Source organism: Brassica napus, unplaced genomic scaffold (assembly GCF_020379485.1).
Source record: "Brassica napus cultivar Da-Ae unplaced genomic scaffold, Da-Ae ScsIHWf_1616;HRSCAF=2230, whole genome shotgun sequence".
In the NCBI taxonomy this organism is placed as follows: domain Eukaryota; kingdom Viridiplantae; phylum Streptophyta; class Magnoliopsida; order Brassicales; family Brassicaceae; genus Brassica; species Brassica napus.
The window spans coordinates 118,818-132,354 of record NW_026015033.1 but is presented as its reverse complement, the minus strand read 5'-3'; the positions used below and the strand labels follow the sequence as shown (position 1 = coordinate 132,354).

General features: G+C 34.0%; 3 protein-coding genes across 4 annotated transcripts; 2 read left to right on the top strand and 1 right to left on the bottom strand.

The window, feature by feature from the left end:
* The first annotated feature begins 3,188 nt into the window (after window positions 1-3,188).
* On the top strand, window positions 3,189-6,388 carry LOC125598040 (nucleobase-ascorbate transporter 6-like). Its single transcript, XM_048772412.1, has 12 exons — window positions 3,189-3,442; window positions 3,873-3,970; window positions 4,046-4,222; window positions 4,301-4,401; window positions 4,477-4,552; window positions 4,623-4,682; window positions 4,747-4,931; window positions 5,082-5,178; window positions 5,273-5,359; window positions 5,436-5,494; window positions 5,566-5,657; window positions 5,728-6,388. The coding sequence occupies exons 1-12, from the start codon at window positions 3,334-3,336 to the stop codon at window positions 6,183-6,185; spliced, it is 1,599 nt and encodes a 532-aa protein (XP_048628369.1). The 5' UTR covers window positions 3,189-3,333; the 3' UTR covers window positions 6,186-6,388.
* Window positions 6,389-7,206: 818 nt separating this feature from the next.
* LOC125598041 lies at window positions 7,207-8,559 on the top strand. Its single transcript, XM_048772413.1, has 3 exons — window positions 7,207-7,392; window positions 7,478-7,544; window positions 7,641-8,559. The coding sequence occupies exons 1-3, from the start codon at window positions 7,315-7,317 to the stop codon at window positions 8,333-8,335; spliced, it is 840 nt and encodes a 279-aa protein (XP_048628370.1). The 5' UTR covers window positions 7,207-7,314; the 3' UTR covers window positions 8,336-8,559.
* Window positions 8,560-10,897: 2,338 nt separating this feature from the next.
* On the bottom strand, window positions 10,898-12,120 carry LOC106425949. Of its 2 annotated transcripts, none has more exons than XM_013866663.3 (4): window positions 11,995-12,120; window positions 11,613-11,671; window positions 11,239-11,515; window positions 10,898-11,163 (listed from the first exon to the last, which is right to left on the bottom strand). In XM_013866663.3, exons 2-4 carry the CDS (start codon window positions 11,624-11,626, stop codon window positions 11,005-11,007), a joined length of 450 nt encoding a protein of 149 aa, XP_013722117.2. In that variant the 5' UTR covers window positions 11,627-11,671; window positions 11,995-12,120; the 3' UTR covers window positions 10,898-11,004. The 2 variants fall into 2 exon arrangements, with proteins under 2 accessions (XP_013722117.2, XP_013722123.2); XM_013866669.3 differs by having other exon boundaries at window positions 11,613-11,857; window positions 11,995-12,078.
* Between the last annotated feature and the right edge of the window lie 1,417 nt (window positions 12,121-13,537).

Here is a 13,537-nt window from a genome sequence, read left to right as displayed (position 1 = left end):
TCATAAAAAACTATAAATGATAATAAAGTATAATAAGAAGAATATAATAATAGAAATTCAGAATATTGCGTCGATATCAACTTTCACAACAGCTTGCGAGTCTCCAATCTCAATGATTATATGGTCCATTCCCCATAATAATTTTATAAAATACTATGAACACTAGCTCTCGACGTATACGCTCAAATATCTTTTAAAAGTTTGTCCTAAAATACTTTGTTCGCTAATTAGTGGTTTAATTACTACACTTGTATAATGTTTCAGACCAGATTCTCAATCACGGGAAAAATTCCTTTCGACAATATTATAGCTGGTTAGTCATCAATTAATCACGTTAAGAAATAATTGAATGCATATCTCATTTCAAAATATGAACATTCAAAATTTCAAGGTTTAGTTTGCATTAATTAAGGCCCGCATGGATAATGTGTGTGAGACCTTGAATAAAATTTGAAGAGATCCATTCAACGAAACATTCATGAGATTTTAGATGTTAATATTTTGTGTAGAAACATGTAACTGATCGATGCAACAGTTGAAAATGCTACATGCATATGTGGAAAGTATTGGTCTAATCATGACTGATTTTTGTTTTTACAGTTCATATTTCTAACGAAAACATTACAATGTAATGTACTATAAGTTGAAATCAGGGCAAAACAGTTGTGCTAGCTAGTTATTACCATAAATTTATTCGAAAAAAGATGGCATCGGTGGTTATGACAAAACGTTGAGTTAGAACTTATAATTAGAATAAACAAGAGCAGACCCGGCCGGTAAAATTTAAGGGCTGAAAGCAAAACTAAAAATTCGGGCCTATTATGGCTGGAAAGATCCGAACACCCCACCTAATACATACTAAAACATATTATAAACCAACTGAACTACTGAAGATTTTTGTTATTTAAGGCTGAAATTTTAAATAATTTAAACAGGGCCGGAAGCATGTGCTTCTGCCGCTTGTGCCCATGGCCGTCACTGAACAAGAGTAAGTGTAGAACAGAACATCAAAGTAAACACCACATTATCTCTAGTAACCATGTTTATGTTAATAATGTTGTCAATAAGGTGAAAATAGGTCAAAAACAGTTGTGCTAGCTAGCTATTACCATAAATTAATTCGAAAACTATGCATCAGTGGTTATGACAAAACGTTGAGTTTGATCATTATGTATACAGGAGTAAGTTGTAGTATAGAAAATCAAAGTAAACACATATTTCATGTTTATAGTAACCTTGCTTATGTTATAAAGCTGTACTCAAGAAGTTTGCTGGCCAAATTAAATTTTTGATTCCCATCAGCCACTAAGTATACATATCATGTCCGGTGTCCCTACAAATATTGGTGTTTTTACGTTAAAAGTATCTTTATAATTGTTTTGTTGGATTGCAATGAAAAAGGTGGACGTAACGTTTATCTTTCATGTGTTGCTCGCTATCTCTAGTCTTTTACTTTTGTGCTTTAAGTATACGACTAGTCCCAAAGATTACCGTATTTGAGTATTTTTCTTTTGTTTTCTTGTTCCTCTAACCAACCCGACACTTCTAGAAATTTGTTTATAGAAAGTAATGCAAGAATGAATTATTGTTTGGCAGATTTCAACAACTTGAATTATGAAAAGTTTTAGCTACAATTTTTACAAAAATTCCAAGCCTGTAGAGATGGGGTTTAACTTTAAACTTTAGCAACTTTAATTAATAGTAAGAAAAAGATTATGACTTTTCGAAAAATGCAAACTTTAATGGAAAAAAGAGATTCCTCACGTCCTTTCTTTGTTCACATGCCTTTCATCTTTTCCCATTTAATTATTAATTAATCATTTTTTTGTTGGTCAAAATTAGTTAATCAATTTATTACCCCCTTTCTCTCAAGCCCACACTTGATTAATTTATTCAGACGGTGCAATTTTCAGCACCGCTCTCTCTGATTGATACACTGTTTCTGTTCAATATTTATGATCACCGTTGACCTCTCAGAATATTATTCTATCTGTTTCCAGGAGTAAAAAGATAAGTAAAAATAAGTGTGTTTTAATTACGTTTATTAGAGCATCTCCAAGAGACCTTTAAACCCTTAAATTTTGAAGTTTTTGGTTCTTCAACAAAACTTCAAACCCTCAAATTTCGAGAGTATAAATAGTGAAACTTCAAAATACTATTTACATTTCAGTTTAGTCCTTATAACTTATATAATTGTATTAATACTAATTTTTTTATTACTTTAGTCCTTATAATATTTCACTTAAGTATTCAAATAAATCTTATATATATATATATATATTATTAATACATAAAATTATAAATATATAAATAAAATAAAAACTAATAAAATAATATTATTTAACATAGAATAATTATTTCTCACATAAATTATATTACATTGCTCAATATATTACAAATTAAAGTGAGTTTTGTATTTTTACATTGCTCAATATATTACAAATAAAAATAATTTGTGTTCACATAAGTTATATTACATTGCTCAATATTTTACAAATTATATTACATTGCTCAACATAGAATAATTATTTCTCACAAAATGTGAGTTTTATATTATTATGTTATGTATTTCTGTGTTATGATAAATTGTATTTATAAATATTGTGTTTCATATTTTTAATGGGTATGTATAATTTATTTATATAAATTTTAGTGGTTATAAATCATTTATATTAAAATTTAGGACTAAGATGCAAATTACATAAAATTTCAAAGATAAATTTAAGATTTCTTCTTGGAGCACTCTATCTTCAAACTTTTATTTTGAGGATTTTCCACCCTTAAAAATTTAAAATGAGATTCTTTCTTGGAAATGCTCTTAATTGTCATTTAAAAGTTCCGCTCTCATAAGGAAATGTAACTACTAGTGTAGCTTCATTTCAAGATGAATAATAATCCAATCAGAATAATAATTCCACAAACTGCTCATTCATTGCGTTAAAAGTAACTAAAAGATACTACTACTATTATTACTACAAAGATGATTAAATTGCTAACAACAACACTAATCTGTTGTCCACATTGCCATGATTCATTAATAGTTTGACCTCAATTTTAACTTTTTACCTTTTTCACCTCGAGCTTTGCAGAAAATAAAGCTGCTTTTCTCTTTGGTGAGAGTGGTTATTTACCTTTTTGTCCCTGAACACACACACACACACACACTACTTCTTCTTCTTCTTCTTCTTCCACTTTCTCTCCACAAGCTTCCACTGGTTTGTGCTTCTGGTTTACACATTGCACCTCTTTCCTGGTAGATTCTCCGATCTGGGTGGAAACATTGTTCTTCTTCTTCACTGTTGTTGTTTGCAGAGAGAGAGAGAGAGAAAGGCCATGGCAGGTGGTGGAGCTCCAGCAGCGAAAGCAGACGAACCACAACCACATCCTCCAAAAGATCAGCTCCCCAACATCTCTTACTGCATCACCAGTCCTCCTCCTTGGCGTAAGCTCCTAAACCTCTTTCCTTTCTCTCTCTCTCTCTCTCTCTCTCTCTCTTAGCTTCCTTTAAAGCTCTTTGACTCTCGTAAAGTTTAGTTTTTGCTATTGTTCATGTTCTTGCCTGATTTGTTCAAAGTTTTGTGCTTTTTTTTGTCCGAATGCTGTCTCTGGATGTGTGTTACTGTCTTAGCTTCATTACCTTCCTCTTATAGATTCTAAGTTCTAAAAAAGCTCATTGCTTTAAAGGTTTAGTTTTCTTCACTTGTGTGTTCTTGCCTTATTTGTTGAAGTCTAATGTCAAAGTTTTGTGCTTTTTTGTCCGTTGCTGTCTCTTGATGTGTTTCTTGATGTTACTGTCTTAGCTTCATTAGTCTCAGTGAGTTGGGTTTTGACTTCTTATAACACATGTCTTCATGGTTTTGTGTGCCTTTCAGCTGAAGCTATTCTACTTGGGTTCCAACACTACCTTGTAATGCTTGGGACTACAGTTCTCATTCCTACTGCTCTTGTTCCTCAGATGAGTGGTGGTTATGTAAGTCTTACTTCCATGAGTTTTAAACTTAAATAGGGAGACATAATAAAATGGTTATCTTGATCTGTTTTACAGGAAGAGAAGGCAAAGATGATTCAGACCATTCTCTTTGTCGCCGGCATCAACACACTGCTCCAGACAACTTTTGGGACAAGATTGCCTGCTGTTATTGGAGCTTCTTACACTTTTGTGCCGACCACCATATCCATCATCCTCTCCGGCAGATTCAGTGATACCTCAAACCCTGTAGATGTAATGATGTGGTCTCTGCTTCTTTTATTATGACTCTTTCTTGGTGCTATTTATAGTCATTTTTGAATTGTTTGGCAGCGGTTTGAGAGTATTATGAGAGCAACACAAGGCGCATTGATTGTTGCTTCAACCCTGCAGATGATTCTTGGTTTCAGTGGTCTCTGGCGCAATGTTGTTAGGTTAGTCTAAAGGAGTAAATAATCTCAAACGTTCTTCTTCCTTTTGTTAATTTCAGTTTTGTAATTCATTTTCAGGTTCTTAAGTCCTATCTCAGCTGTTCCACTGGTGGGTCTAGTTGGATTTGGGCTGTATGAGTTTGGTTTCCCAGGGGTATGTCTTCTCTAGATGCCACTAAAAAAAATTTTGGTTTCAGTTGTTAACTTTCCTTTTTACATTTCAGGTTGCTAAGTGCATAGAGATTGGTCTGCCTGAGCTTCTTATTCTAGTCTTTGTTTCACAGGTACTACTTTAACTTTACTGACACAATTAATCTGTCTTTATTTGATTTCATTTTCCTGTTGCAGTATCTGCCTCATGTGATCAAGTCAGGGAAGAATGTGTTTGACCGGTTTGCTGTGATATTCGCTGTGGTGATTGTATGGATCTATGCTCACCTTCTTACGGTTGGTGGAGCCTACAATGGCGCTGCACCAACTACGCAAACAAGCTGCCGAACTGACCGTGCTGGCATCATAGGTGCTGCACCATGGTAAGTGGTTACAACTCAGCTATACTTATATGGCTGCAGCTCCCAAAAGTAGCATTTACATTTTAAGCAGAACACAAAGATAAAATGTGATTTAAAAAGTGATCTTCATTGGATTTGTTGTTAAATTAGTTTATATTTTGAACCTTTCAGGATAAGAGTTCCATGGCCATTCCAGTGGGGTGCACCTTCGTTTGATGCTGGAGAAGCTTTTGCAATGATGATGGCTTCTTTTGTTGCTCTTGTTGAGGTAATGTCACTCACTATATGCTTCACATTTTAATCTTTCTTTTGCTATGTTTATTCTATTTATTCATTTTTTTTTCTTTCTTCGTTCTTTAAAGTCAACGGGTGGGTTCATAGCTGTCTCAAGATATGCAAGTGCAACAATGTTGCCACCTTCTATTCTCAGCCGTGGTATTGGCTGGCAGGTAGTAACTTGGGGCACACTTAAGAGACTATATTCATTAGCTCCTGAAGCTGATTGTGTTTTGTTTTGTGGATCAGGGAGTTGCTATTCTTATATCAGGGTTGTTTGGTACTGGTGCTGGCTCCTCTGTCTCTATGTAAGCATCTTCTTAGATGATTACTTTATTATATTCTCCGGCTATCTTACTGTGAAAGTTGGTTCTTGCAGAGAAAATGCTGGACTATTGGCTCTGACAAGAGTTGGTAGTAGAAGGGTTGTACAGATAGCTGCAGGCTTCATGATCTTCTTCTCTATTCTCGGTAAGTTTAATAAGTTTAAAATCTATTTTCAAGATTTATTATGCACTGATGATGTTTGATGTTAATGCAGGAAAATTTGGAGCTGTGTTTGCGTCAATCCCTGCACCAATCATTGCTGCTTTGTACTGTCTCTTCTTTGCCTACGTAGGAGCTGGAGGTTTGAGTTTTCTTCAGTTCTGCAACTTGAACAGCTTCAGGACCAAGTTCATCTTAGGCTTCTCTGTCTTTCTCGGTTTGTCAATCCCTCAGTACTTCAATGAGTACACTGCTATCAAAGGCTATGGTCCGGTCCACACAGGCGCTCGCTGGTTCAATGATATGGTGAATGTGCCGTTCTCTTCAGAGCCTTTTGTTGCTGGCGCGGTAGCCTTCTTCTTGGACAACACGTTGCATAAGAAAGATTCTTCGATAAGGAAAGATAGAGGGAAGCATTGGTGGGATAAGTTTAGATCTTTCAGAGGTGATACAAGGAGTGAAGAGTTCTACTCTCTTCCTTTTAATCTCAACAAGTATTTTCCTTCTGTGTAAAAAAGGGAAGAGAAAAGATAGTGAAAAACTCAAGATATCTCTCACATTCTATTGTCTTGTTTACAAGAATGATCATTGAGTCTTAAAACGTATTGTTGTTTACTCTTTCTCTCTCTGTCTAATACTCTTGTCTTTGTAAATCCAATGGTACACAACTTTGTGATTTTGATTAGTTTCTAAATAAGTCTTTAGTTTGATCTGCATTCATCTGTTTCTTACTCAGAAAGTCTTGATTAGTTTCTAAATAACTTAAACCAACTTAAGCCAAACTAGGTCCAAGACATTCGGTTGAAGATTTTCTAAACTCGAACGGTTTATTTCGGTTTGATTAAAATCTGAACCAAACCGATAAACCAGTGTTTTTATAATAATATTTTTCAAATATTTAATTAAATTTCAATATATTTTTACACTAAATTTAATACATTAATCGAATTTTCGATGGAGCAAAAGGGTAAAATTAGTGGAGAATGTAAATAACTGAGTCAAATTGAACCAACCAAACCTAAACCAACTTAAGCCAAACCAAAATCTCCAAAACATTATATTGAAGTAAATTTTCTTATCCCGAGCGATTTATTGCAAACGGAACCAAACCGACAAACCAAAATGCATAATCAGTTAAATTAATTACTGTATATTAATGAGAAGAATAACATTTTCCAAACATTTTAGTAATAAATTAAATTTCATTGACGTCAAAGAAAACTAATAAATTTCCAATAAATCTGCAATAAATTTAAAGCCAAAATTAAGCTTGAAATATACTAACGTAAAATATTCAAAAGAAATCATTAATCTAAATTTATTCTTTTTCCATAAACTCCTTCATCAGTCTCTTTCATTATCTAAAACTTTTATTAATTAGCATAATAAGACAACTTATCTCACACGAGCACAGTCACCGACTTACAGAAGAAAGCCCACATCTGTTAACATCAAAATTAGGGGCAATATAGTCATTTAAAGACTTTCAATATCCCCTATATAATCTCTCTCTCTCTTTGATTTAATTAACCTCTCGTCTCTCTCCCTCGACTCTCAAATTGAAATTAGGGTTTTTGAGAATCAGAATCAGAATCTCCATTCTTCAATTTTCAATTCTTCCAATCTTCTCGCGAGGATCATCATGATTTCAGATTCGATCACCAACGCTTCTGCTAATGCATCCTCTAACGCGAGAGATTTCGCTAAGAAGAAGAAGAAGGTAAGATTTGCTCATCTCTTTTCTCAGAAATCGATTAGGTTTCGATTCGCCGTTTTGATTTTGTGATTGCATTGTGTTTTTGCAGAACAATAAGACGGCGAAGATGAAGCAGAGCAAGCTCGGTCTCCGCCGTGAGCAATGGCTTTCTCAAGGTATGTTAATAAAGCTTGAATCTTTATCCTTTTATTAAATTAAAGTTGTTGCCTTTGGTTTAATGTATTGATTCTTGGTTTTGGTTTTTTTATTAGTCGCTGTGACCAATAAGGAGGAGAGGAGTGATCATAGAGTTAATAACCCTGTGGAGAATGTAGATGAGAATCTTCGTCATGAGAGGTTTATGGAGTCACCTTCAAGCAGCTCCATGGGAGGGACAGATATAAGCACTAACTTCAGTGGGAGAAGCAGCAGGACTAGTAGTAGTAGTACTAGTAGTAGCAGAAGCTCTGTTGACATAACAGAAGAGGACAATGTAGATGATGATGACGGGTGTGTAGATGATTGGGAAGCTCTTGCTGATGCATCAGAGGAGGAGGAGGAGAGACTCATCCATGAGTCAGTCAAGAAGCAAGAGAATGTTGCACATTCAGCTTCTAGTAACCGAGCTTGGAGGCGAGATGATGACCATCGTCCTCAGGCTTTACCCAATCTTGCCAAGCAGATTAGTTTTCCGGAGCTGGACAAGCGTTTCAGCGCTGCTTCGACACCCTCTTCGTGTCCCATCTGCTACGAAGACTTGGACTCGACGGATGCGAGTTTCTTCCCATGCCCTTGCGGGTTTAAACTCTGTCTCTTCTGCCACAAGACGATTTACGACGGAGACGGGCGGTGTCCTGGATGCAGGAAGGCGTATGAGCGGAATGCGATGACAACTGAGACTAGTTTTCAAGGTGGCTGTGTAACAGTTCGGTTGACTCGTTCCTCTAGCATGTTTTGCAGGTCTTGAGATGTTGTTGTTTCCTTTCCCATCACTCTTGGGACTCTCTGGTTCTTTTTTAGCATTAGGTAATGTGGGTATAGTGTTTGTCTTTTGGGACTCAGAGAAGTTTGTTTGCTGTGAAGTCTGACTCTGAAACATTGTGGTGATGGTGATGTAATGTGGTGTGTGAATACATAAAAAAAAAGTGTTAACAAAATATTCCAATATATAAAAATAGTTTCAGTAAGTAATGCTATTGGTCTGCAATTATTTTTTGTCTGAACCACATATGGTTGATATTTCACACAGTTACTGATAATTTTTGTTTACTGTAGCCATTCTTAACTTTGACAATAATCACTCCATGTTGTTTTAGGTGGCCGTAACCATTCCTGGACTACTATGCTCCACTATGGTAAATCAAAAGCTTTATAAGTGTTTGTTTGGAAATTTAGGGCTGATTCATTCAAATGATGCGGCATTTTTTTAACATGTATTTCTCAGTTGCAGTAATGCAATTGTCATGCTATGGGGCCTTTGCCTTGTTGGTGAAGCTAAAACATATATAGGCTTCTTCAGAGATGGTTCCCTGAGTCTTATCAGAGTCCTCGGCAGTAGCTTGCAAAGAAAGCAATACCGTTTGATTTGAAGAGTAATTTAAGTAGAAAGAGGGTTTTTGTTTGAAAGATACAAAAGGAAACCAAAGAAAGTATGAAGCAACAAAATCATGCTTAATTATAGATATGATTAATTCTTTGCTCATATCAAATAAACATTTATTGATATTTTTTTTAATGTTTTTTTAAAATAAATTACTACTATTTAAAAAAAACTAAAAAGATACAGAAAACAGAAAATCAACATCTAAAATCTAAAAACTAAAATCATAATCTGAAATTCTAAAAAAAAAACTAAAATCTAAAAACTAAAAACCAAAATCTAAAGATCAAAGAACTAAAATCTAAAAACCAAAAACTAAAGCTAAAAACTATTAAAACAATCAATACCTAGAAGAATACATATCATATCTCATTTTTATCCAAAATCCTATAACATACATGTCAAGGATTTTGAAGAACTTAGTTTTTCTTTGAAAACTATTGATTTGTAGTGTAAGAAAAGAAATTTAATTTCTGTTTTGTCTTGGAAAATGTAAAACATTGGTAGTGAATTAGAATATTACATGGATTAGTGTTTTATATATGTGGTTCTTCTCCCATAATATAAAAGATATAATAAGACTTGAAAAATATTCAGTATAAGAAAATTAACAACAAATACGAGCTTAAGATGACAAACTATAGTACAATGGACCCTAAAATGTATAATATTTAGGTTCGGATTTATGGTAAATGTCTTTTCCATTAAAGATAATGCACAATTTTGGCTCATCATTTGATTATGTTGTCTACACGCTAGACAAGATCTTATGAAGTTGGTTCATCTTGACTACATTCTCATCATACGCTAGCAAAGTTGTGTGTTCCGCTATTAGCAACTCTATGAAAATAGCTTTGAAACCATCGCTAGTAGGAATCATAACATTGTGAGGCTTGGGATTTCTTTCAAGCCAATAATGTATCTTTGCATTGGCGGGTAACATTGTAGTCCCTTTCAGGATTGTAAAGTGTCAGTTGAGCTTGAACTGAACTCTGAAATCACTGTTCACCGTGTCAAAGAGTATAACAGTAAAAATATATTTTTCACACTTCTAAATTTTATTTTTATGTTATTAATTAGTTGATTTTCATTTTGTTATTATTTCAGGACCGACACTAGAAGAAGCAAACGCATACCCCAAAAAATGAAAGAACGAAGAAACAATCAGATCGCTGATAAGTACATCAAGACTGAGATCGAAAAATGGCTTAAAGGAAAAGATGAAAGCGGCAGTTGAGGTTGAAGAGTCTGAGATGAGAAAGTTGGGGTAAGTAAATGTTATGACTGATTTATCAATGATAATTCAGTATTTTGATTTAATTTTTACTTGTTACACAACAAGCAAAAGAGGAAGATGAAATCCATAGCTGAAAAGGAGGAAGATTGTGATGAAAACAAGATGTTGCGTAAGTAAATGTTATGTCTTCTTACTTTTCTTTTCTTAGGTGCTTAAGCAGCTCCAGCTAGATGAGATCATTTGGCACTACACAATCTTGAAACGGCACCACATGCTTAATTTTTATTTTCCCACTAAAACCATCTTCTCTCAACTTTCTCTTCATGTATTTATAGATATGATCTATATTATTTGGAACTCTACGGTTTTCCAAATCCCACCATAAGTCTATTTGTATCTATCTACACAGAAACAATCATATTATCAAACTTGTGATGCGGTTTCAAACAATAATTTGGATAAATCCTACGTAGAACCCAAAATATACTCTCGTAGATGGTAGTGGAGATTGAGAGTCAGTGCTATAACAAATGTGCTCTAAATGCAACCACTTTGTTTATTTCATTAATGTTAAGTTGTCAAACCCTACGCTTAACAAATTTGATACATTCAAGTACACTTTGTTTTTAAATAAGATGTCAAGAACATATTCCTCTATATTTGTGTCTGCCATATGCTATTCAAAACATGAATGAGTGGGAATAAAGGATGTATTTTGAAGACTCCATATAGTTCCTGAAAGTAATACTTTTACAAAACTGAAAATATATATTCTTAAGTAAGGATATAAACTCAAAAGTCAAACTGAAGTTTCCATGTTAGGTTGTTCACCGTCCTCTGTTTCCTCTTGCTCGTTTTCTTTATGAGCTTCCACAGTAGGAAGAGGCGGTAGCAACTCCTGCACTAGCGCTAGTATCCCCTCTATGTCGATTTCTCGTTCATCAGGCTTCTCTAAGATCTACAAAAAGTCGCAACAATCATCAAACTCTAAACGCAATGATAAGTGAGACTTGGTAAAAAGAAGAACACAAACCGGCGTCAATTCGACATCAGAAGACGGTCTGAGGTTGATGATGTTGAGAATCTCAGCTTTGGCGAGTTTGAAACCTTTGCACTTGTCTGAGAACTTGGTAACGCTATCTCGCGTTTGAGTGGAAGCAGCAGTCTCCATCAAATAATCATAGACCTTGTACTCTGATCTAGAAACTGTTTCTGAAGCTATAACTCTTGTAGTATCCTTTGATGCACCTCTTGAGTTAAGCAAATCAAGCACCTCGAAGTTTGTAAGCGCACCTGCGTTTGCCTTCACTCTGCAAACATATTCACATCGATGTTTTGATTCATAAAACAAAAAAAAGGGAAGGACTTAGAGTTAAAAAAAAAAAATACATAAATGAAAATAGTTACATTATGTTCTTCATCTCTGAGGCTTCAAATTCAGACAGGAAAGATCACAACTTTCGCTCCTGAAACATCAATTACAGCATCAAAATTCAAATTCAGACAGGAAAGATTACAACTTTCGCTCCTGGAACATCAATTAGAGCATCAAAATTCAAATTCAGACAGGAAAGATTACAACTTTTGCTCCTGAAACATCAATTAGAGCATCAAAATTCAAATTCAGACAGGAAAGATTACAACTTTCGCTCCTGAAACATCAATTGGAGCATCAAAATTCAAATTCAGACAGGAAGAGTACACAGGTTCTTAAACTAATCAGTTCTAATCTTCTCAGGAGTACAATGAAAACGAAGTCATCTAGATACTAACAGAGCAGAAGACTTACGTTATGTTCTTCAGGAGATTTTGTAGTTTCTCTTCTTCTGAAGATCGGACAAAGCTCGTCGGGAAATCGTTTGGTCGTGTTTGTTCGCCGGCGAAAGAATATGTTTGAAACTGGTAATCTTACCCTAAGTCAAACGACAACGTTTCCAAATAAACGAAAGGTAAAACTTAGAAGGGCCCATTAGGCCCACGGTAATAAGCCCAGAACGATATGCCTTTTGCTTTTTCTTCTACGGCCCAAATCTTCAGTTCTGTGAATTTTTCAAACCCAAGAATATGTCCTAATAGATGCATGCACTCTCTTAATACTGTTTTCTTACTTGGTGATGCTGCTTTGAATTCTTTGGCATATCTTAGATTCTGACAAATTAAATATAGAGTACTCTTTAATTGATTATTATTTGATTTTTGAGTTTTAATTATTGCAGAGCTTTTCATGCTTCAGAATTGCTTACTTTTTTCTCCTGAACAATGGCTTATTTTATCTTCCAATGAGACTCTCCACTCATTAGTCCACATGTGGTAACATTTCATACAATTTTAATGATTAATATGTGTATTTTCATAATATTGCTCTCTTTCTTTAAGGTTCATCTTTAGTGTGATCCATTACGCGCAACTATATAACACTAAAATAATACATATTGTATCTCTGGCAAAGATTTTGAAGAATTTAGATTTTTCTCTATTGATATGTAATGTAAGAAAAGAAATCTAATTTTTTTTCTTCGAAAATGTAAAAGCTTGTAGTGATTAGAATATTACATGTTTAGAGTTTTATACATGTGGTTCCTATCGTAGAATATAAAAGATATAAGAAGACTTATTCATTACAAAGATTTGAACTACTGACACGAGCTTAAGATTATTGGGATAAATGTATTTTCCAATAAAAAAAATGCTCAATTTTGATATAGCATTGGACAAATCTTTGAGTTTGATGAACTTTAATCCTCTTGTTGAGATCATTTGGTACTTCACAGTTTTGAAACATCACCACGATCTTAATTTTTATTTTTCCACCAAAATCTTGTTCTCTTAGTTTTTTCTTCATGCGTCTATAGACTGTCTTAGCATATAAATCATTTGAAACTCGGAAATTTTCCAAATCCCACCAAATGATGATATTTCTTGTATGTAATTGCACACAAACAGTTAATATGAAACAATTGTACATAATCCCAAGACATTTATTTCTTATTATGAGTCTATATGCCTTAATACCCAAATTATCTCATTCTGAAACAATCATTGTCATATCTAATATTATGATTTTAATAGAAAATAAAGAACAAACTTGAGAAACTAGATAAACCATTTTTTTCATTTTAAGAAGCATTAGTAATTGTTCGTAACAAAGAAAATCATTTTTATGTAAAAATGTTCTTACAAAATGTAAATTCAGCACTAAGCACATCTAGATAGATAATTTTATGTTTACGTTTAACATTTGCAATAACATTATTTACATTGTAAAGTTTATTGGTCATGTGCACAAAAGATTCACATTACTTATAAAAGCCAAAACCAGATTTTTAAAAATA

Excerpts from the sequence above, each read along its gene's own strand:
- LOC125598040 (XM_048772412.1), top strand. The coding sequence starts at position 3,334 with ATGGCAGGTGGTGGAGCTCCAGCAGCGAAAGCAGACGAACCACAACCA. Across the intron at positions 3,443-3,872 it reads CACCAGTCCTCCTCCTTGGC|CTGAAGCTATTCTACTTGGG; the intron begins GTAAGCTCCTAA and ends TGTGCCTTTCAG. Across the intron at positions 3,971-4,045 it reads CTCAGATGAGTGGTGGTTAT|GAAGAGAAGGCAAAGATGAT; the intron begins GTAAGTCTTACT and ends TCTGTTTTACAG.
- LOC125598041 (XM_048772413.1), top strand. The coding sequence starts at position 7,315 with ATGATTTCAGATTCGATCACCAACGCTTCTGCTAATGCATCCTCTAAC. Across the intron at positions 7,393-7,477 it reads TCGCTAAGAAGAAGAAGAAG|AACAATAAGACGGCGAAGAT; the intron begins GTAAGATTTGCT and ends GTGTTTTTGCAG. Across the intron at positions 7,545-7,640 it reads TGAGCAATGGCTTTCTCAAG|TCGCTGTGACCAATAAGGAG; the intron begins GTATGTTAATAA and ends TTTTTTTATTAG.
- LOC106425949 (XM_013866663.3), bottom strand. Across the intron at positions 11,164-11,238 it reads CTGATGTCGAATTGACGCCG|ATCTTAGAGAAGCCTGATGA; the intron begins GTTTGTGTTCTT and ends GACTTTTTGTAG.